The 7,539-nt window shown below is 33.1% G+C and overlaps 1 protein-coding gene across 1 annotated transcript in view; it reads right to left on the bottom strand.

Annotated features, from left to right (window-relative positions):
• Nucleotides 1–224: 224 nt before the first annotated feature.
• Nucleotides 225–7,539, bottom strand: part of LOC143249267 (uncharacterized) — a 50,066-nt gene continuing 42,751 nt past the window's right edge. The window contains exons 2-3 of the mRNA XM_076498801.1: nucleotides 2,756–2,891; nucleotides 225–1,016 (exon numbers count right to left, since the gene is read on the bottom strand). Coding sequence (XP_076354916.1) covers nucleotides 798–1,016; nucleotides 2,756–2,891 — 355 coding nt within the window. The 3' untranslated portion in view covers nucleotides 225–797. The remainder of the gene's footprint in view (nucleotides 1,017–2,755; nucleotides 2,892–7,539) is intronic.

Here is a 7,539-nt window from a genome sequence, read left to right as displayed (position 1 = left end):
GTATCGAACGTGTTAGCGAATGATCAAAGTTAATTATCTTCAAGAATTCTTGAATTTACGAATGAGAACATTTGTTGAAACAAACTAAAACCAACAACCAGAGTGGCGTTCTAGAAATAATATTTGGTTTTTCGTTAGGATAGAACAGTTGAATAGACTCAACTTATTGCAATTTGTGGTTTATAAGTTAAGCCTTTAGAGCATTGAAATTGTAACTCACAACGTTTCAAGTGAAAACATTTATTAATTTATATTATGTACAAGACTGTGTGTGTGTGGGGGGGTGCATACATAAAAGATAATCCTACAGGTGATTGAACTGAAGTCTTGACATATAAGGTGGTACTTTCAGGATATTATAGGGGTTGTGCTAGATACAAACCATGTTTTATTTCCTTATTAACTTCAGTCTACGATATACGACTAACAGATTAGTACTTATAAATATAGGTAGAATATACTATTTACATTGTTCACATGTATCCAGTTATAATTGCAAACTAGTCGAAGTCAAAGTAAAAATTCACATCAATCTATTTATCCGTTTCTTGTTTAGGTTGTATAAAATATATATTCAATTAAATAACGGGATCACGTTACCACAGTAACTTAAAACTAAGAACGTGTTTCGTTAATACTGTTTTACTAACATAAATGATACTTCTTACGACATAGCTAAATACTCCACAGTCAAGAAAATTTGAATTTTATAAGCTCTTGTGGAGCTTATGTGATATATTTTATTAGAAATATAACCAATGTTCTGATATTTCTACATGTTTTCTTCAAGGGTGAAGTCACAAAGCCAACTCATTTACTTTTTCAGGCGTAACCGTCTGATAGACTCGAGCATTTTTGTCGAGATGGACCACTAGGTGTCTTTTTTCTTCCAACTCCACACTTTCTTCTTCGTCATCAGAAGGGCCATTGTTCCTAGTCCTATCGTTTCGCCGAAAACGATGTAGATTGGTACCAACGAGGATTAGAATTATGGCGGCGTAGAACACGATAACTACCTGAAATTATGTGAAACACATCTCTTAGAACTACAAGTGTCATGACAGCAGTCTGTTAAAACTGTAATATATGAAAAAACAACATGAAAAGATTAATATGAAGCCAACAAATCAGCTTAAAAGAAGAAATAAACGCCATGATGGTATTATGTTGATATATTGGTGTATTAAAAAAAAACACCGTGAATATTTTTTTATGAAGCCATAAAATCAACTTATAGGAATCCATAAACGCCATCACAGTGCTACGTTAATTAATATCGTTGTATATTAAATAATATCATGAAGTGTTTGGTATGAAGCCATAAAATCAACTTAAAGGAATCCGCAAACGTCATGACAGTGCTATGTTAATATCGTGGTATATTAAATAACACCACGAAGAGTTTGGTATGAATCAGTCAAGTCAACTAAAATAATCTTCAACCCCATGAGAGTACTATATTAATATTGTTGTGTATTATGTGAAACCATGAAAACCTTTTGTTAAGATGGTAATAATATAGGGTAAAACAACTACAAATGCAACTTAGACTGAAGAATGAACACCACAACAGAAATCTGTTAAAGTAAACTAAAATGGTTATTTTTTCTTCAGCACAGAGTTAGATATGAATCGGAGAGAGAGACAAAAGATAAATATCATCTCTTTCTGGACAACTGTTTGGAGGAAGGATATTAAATTCATACATTGTTCTATGCCAAACAAAAAACGCTAAATCAGGAGATGATAGAGAACACAGTTAGGAAAGAAACTATAATTAAAAGTTGAGTAGTTTTCAAAGAAGTAAATACCTTTATAACAACTGAATAATTAAGAAGATATTTCGAACAGGTAGAGATTGTGGTATGAAAACAAAACAAGGATGTTGGTCAGAGGTTGATGTAGTTGTGTAGGAGGAAGATAAGCTGCTTAGAGAGGAAAATGGACTTAGTGTAGAGAGGAAGATTCGTGAGGTATGAGGTGATTCACACCATATACAAGAGATAAGAAATCTGTTTCTACATCTGATCTGATTTCTTCAGATGAATTGGAAAGGCAAATGATTACTAAGTCATTTTTTTGTCTGTCGATTCTATTTAGTTGCTAGGACACCAGCATTACAGTGTAAAGGAACTAAAATATCAACTTGATTTGATTGAAGCAAACAAAGTTATGATTCAAGAAATTAATATTAAATAGAAGCTTTATAAACTTTTACAATACTGGACATCACTTTATAGAGAATTCCATGAATGAAATTCAAAATATATCTGTTGGTCACACTGTGTGAATAGGTAATTCCAGTTTGGATAAACCTAAGTTAGGCGAAGTTATTTTTTTCACTAAAACTCATTAACAATATATATGTTCACTGTTATCTGTTGATATTATAAATGCAAGTCGAATTTCAATCTCAAAGTTTGTTTGTCCTGTAAGCGCCAACTTCGGTACGTTCCCATTGTAACATTTCAAAGTGTCGTTAGTGTCAAACAAAGTGTCATTAGCGTTAAGTTAAAGGTGAGAAGGAATTTGATTGTTTTTCTACTGTAAAACATATCAAACACTGCTACTTACCAAATCAACACTCTACCGTAATGGTATCATAAAAAAAATATCTACGTATTTCGGTTATTTTACTCTTTCAGGGAAACTCTTACTGATAACTGCTTATAAACCTTCCGGTGATCGACGTGAACCGACCATTACTGGTTCCATAAAATTAACTTTTGCGCGAAACTTATCATAATGAACTTACCGTTACGTAAATAATGGCATCAGTGGATTGGTCAGGAAAAACCACTCGAACAGTACGGTGGGGGTCTAGTTTCTGGGGGTTTGCTCGTAAAGCACTGGCCGTGAGAGTGTTGTTGCACAAACCACTTGAAAGTAACCTAAGCATGAAACAATCGAAATGTGAACTCTTTGTTCATAATAATGCTCTCGTAATGGGTGAATAAATGTTTGGGTTAAAACATTTTTTTTATCTATCATATCGTGTCAACTAAACAGCAGGACAAAAGAAGAGGTGACAATGTTTTAGTAAATGAAAAAAACACGTTATTATGACAATTTAAAGTTGGTTGTGGAATGTAGATTTGTATTCATTGTTAGAAAATGCATAAAACACCATATATTACTCCAGAAAACATAGCTGTTTTTATTCTTAATCCAACGTTTCACCACTGCGCCTTCGTCAAGAGAAATAAAGAACTTCCTAATTTATTTTAGGCCTATTCCAAAGATTTCAAAGTAATATGAGTCAACGAAGAGCGAAATGAGCTTCACGCAAGAGTAAACAAATATCATTATTGCTAAATTATACTGTTGTACATAAAGCCACCATAAGGGGTGGGACTTCAAATTCAAAAGTTTGAAAGTACATGTTAAGAGACAATATTATACTATTTAAAGCACACATATATTATGCTGTTTGTCCCGTTGTAGACGTTAAGGCAAAACATTGGTTTAAATTAATACAGTTATGTTTTCTGAAGTAATAGGTAAGGCTTTAGTTATTTTTTAAAATAAGCAAGTTATCTTAAATTAAGAGCTACTTTATTATGCCTTTTCTTACAGTATAAAAACTTTTAAATTTGGTCCACATATTGAAGATCTATATGTCCATGTATTTTCCTAGTATTTCATGGTATTGTTTTATCTCATATGTATGTTTATTTTTTTATTTTTTTTCATGGGTGCGTTAACAAGTGAAACATCAGTGAAAAAAAAAGTTAAAAATGATACTCCTCATGAGTTGACATCTAAGAAATGTTGAACAATTCTGTCAAATTTTTTATACTGTATGTTCAAAATGAATGGTTTCACATTTTTCCTAATATTAACAAAAGTATATACTGATATACATATACCTATTGTATATTAGTTTTGGAATGTTTATGTCCAATAACGAAAAGCATCGTATTTATGAACAGTATAACTTGTTTCTATTCCCATCTATAATATTTACGCTTCACTGTTTCACTAAAAATGTTGTTGCTTTAATATACAATTCAACAGTAGCTTATACCTTCACCTCCATATTGCAGTTTCATATTTACGTAATGTTAAAACTTCACATGACAGTAGAAGAAATAGCGTAACAAGTAATCAGACACAGTGAGAGTAACACATGAAATTCTGGTGCATATTCTGGCTAAGTCTCTTCATAAATGTGAGAGAACAATTTTTTATTATGGTAATAATTTTACCTAAGAATTTCCTTTCAAAACTATTTCTTCTGTGATTTTCACAAGATTCGTAGAGCTTGTCTTCCATGGACCCCTTTTGCAAACGATTTGTAGATCTTATATTTTATTCACTTTCTTAGGGTAACTAAGATCTTCAAAAATCATAACATGGTACGTCCTTTTTTCTCTAGCAATATTTACTACACCACTGAAATTACATTTCGTCTCTAAGAGTTTCCCGAGATGCACACAATCAGTGGAGTTTCTGATCCCTTCTGAGTAGGTCACTGATCCGTTCTTTGAACTTCAGTGTGTAGTCAAGCGCTTTAGCGTTATGCAATGTACTTAGACGCTCAGTACATTCTTACAACGAAATGCGAGCATTCACAGAACAGAGTTATGTAATTACAGGATCACAGCAAAAATGTCGTAAAAATATTAATTACAAATATAAAACAGTAAACTATTTGGAGTGATTGTAGCGTCACTTCAAATATATGAATGTATTATATCGAAATATTTCAAGCATAAAGCTCAACTTACGAAATTAAAAATTCAATAGCATGGTATATACATATACATACATTAAATATAGAAGCTGAAAACTATATTAAAACGAATTTGGAACCTCACCAATTGTTACAGTCCATGTTCATCTATCCAGTCATGCATCCTCTTACAACCTTAAACCTTGGCAGTAATTGTGCAATGTAATTTCCATTGCAAAAGGCTCTGTCATAAGGCTCTCGTATTCAAAACACACTCCTCCACAATGCTCCTAGTGTACGAGAGGGACAGCTTCCATCCCAGTTCTGTGGTTTGATACCAGACAAATCCTTAGAAGCTGAGACACGTGTCTTAACTGGTATTCTTCATATAAAATAACATAGCTATCCATTTCATTCTTCAGTTACTTGAGGTATGTGACAGTTGAAAATATAGATAGTGGAAGAAACTTATGTCGCCTTTCCAGATGGAGATCACTTTGGACTGTATTGCCTGTGACTCGTGAATTGGTGTTGGTACTAATTTTTGTGTTCATGGACTTTTATCTATTACAATATCCTGCACTTTGCTTGAAACAGAGTACGACTTGTCAAGTGTCTTTATATGCGGTCCTGGTACTCCAAGTCGATCCATATTCGTGTGATTCCTTAAACCACTAAATATAATGGATATCCCGGTCTTGGAAATTGTAAACCCCTTTAACATCTGAAAGTATGAATATTTTTTGTCGAAAAGAACTATTTCATACCCTTCTCAAAAGCGATTAGTTCTAGGTAACATTGCCCTACCTAAGAAACACCAAACAATGTCAGCATGCGGTTCCGATACATACCGCTCCACTACAACATTATATCGACTGTGGTTGTCACGTAACTCGTTGATCTGCATATTCAAGATTTTTAATATATATATATATGTACGTATATGTACACAAAATGTGTTGGACAAAACGAAATAACTTTCATGTAAATAAAAATACTGTAAAACGATGTCATTTTCCATTCAAATCCCCTTGTGTTAATTTACGTCTGTTTTCATACACATGAAAACTTCAAAATGCACACAGTACATATATTTAATGGCTCACGTTAGAACTAAAATGGCCACCAAGTGGCGGAAAGTAACACAAAAGCAACAGCGTAATTACATTAGCACGTAAGAAAAGTACTAGAAAGCTATTGTCTCCATGGGACTAGGTAGGTGACTAACAGTTTTGTACAGTAGCTGGAAATGAAAACTGTATGGTATATTACTATCATTAGAGGTAAGTTGCTGAGCATAACTAGTTCTAAATGTGAGCATTTTAAATAAACTTCCTTACAAATTGGTATAAAGAAGTTATTGGTATTAATGGTAAACTTCGAGAAAATTACTTTCAAAACAGCAAATTCTCATAAGTTACAGAATAGGAGAGGACGAAAAATACAATACAAAACTTCAAGCAAGCTAAAGGTCTATTTGTATAAAAGCGTTTGATATCGAAAACAGCTAGCCCTCCCTGCATCGTCAGTGTTTCAGCATGGTTCATCTGTGACTTCTGTTTCCTAATGCATATAGTTATCAATTGAAACAGCTGTATTTATTAGGTAGTTATGCATTGTGAAGATCCACAGTGCTGTTTTCGTAATTATCACATTTTATTTTTAATTATAAAATAATACATATGGCATAAGAGATTTTAAGATACATCTAACCTTAAGTAGATAAACCATAATAGAGCCGAGATTATTAAAAAATTTGTTTGTCATGATTCTGATGCTTAGAGTGTTACCAAACGCCCATGTAAGACTGAAATCATCACAGTTTTTAACTGTGTGTGTATTTTTCTTCATCTCGATAATAAACAGTAAAAGTATTAAATTCTCCTAGTTTCTCTGTACCTCATTATCAGTTTGACGTATTTGGTTTGCCATTAAACGCAGCGACTTCAAATTCTGCTTGAAATAGTGCCTGACAAAAACGTATCACACTGTACAGTATTTCATCTCTCTTTCTGCTACGTTGTCTTAGCCTACCCTGTCGCTGAGCAGCTGCAAAAATTAACATTTGAAGACCTACCCACTTGCAAAGTCAAAGGGAGAAGCAACGTTTTTTTAACTACTCAGTCGCTTTTTAATTTTTTAAATATTTTAATTATATAGGCTTTTAACAATATGTTGCTTGTGTAAAATAGTGCAATAAATATCAAATTGTTTAGTAATTTTAAAAATTACTGAAACTGATTGCTAATATTACATACAAAATTCATATTTCAGTTATTAAAGATTTTTTTTCTTTCGAGAAGAACGAACGTACGTACATGTGACTGCTTTTTTTACGAGTATTTTTTTCAACGTGTTAAATATGATGATTGGTGTTAGATGCGCGTGAAGCAAATATGTCAGTCCTTGCATTCCAAATATGTCAATAGGAACATCAATCCACGCGTGACGGAAACGGCAGAGAAAACCTTCGTGTGCTCCATTTATTATTATTACTATTAGTTTCACTGAACAATGCATTTTCAGCCCGTCGATTTATATTCATCAGCCCATCAGGAAACTGACTAATGGAAGCGTTTGACATGTGATGCAGTATAAAATCGGCCCTCTTCATTGCGTAATTGATTTCATCGCGAACAGCAATTACTGCTAAATGAGATACACAAACAGAGTCAGATACATATGACATTGGTTGATAATGAGAGAATTATATTTTCAAATGTTCGTTAGCGTGAAGGTACGGTGTAGCGAAAGTGTTCTGTTTTAATTGGATGAAATACGTTTCGTTCCCATACGAACGTTAATCATTAGATGCAAGTGCTCCAGTTTAATACGCTTCAGGTTATAGGCCCGTTCAATTGTAA

The sequence above is a fragment of the Tachypleus tridentatus genome, chromosome 4, assembly GCF_004210375.1.
Source record: "Tachypleus tridentatus isolate NWPU-2018 chromosome 4, ASM421037v1, whole genome shotgun sequence".
NCBI lineage: Eukaryota > Metazoa > Arthropoda > Merostomata > Xiphosura > Limulidae > Tachypleus > Tachypleus tridentatus.
This window is presented reverse-complemented; position numbering and strand designations above follow the sequence as displayed.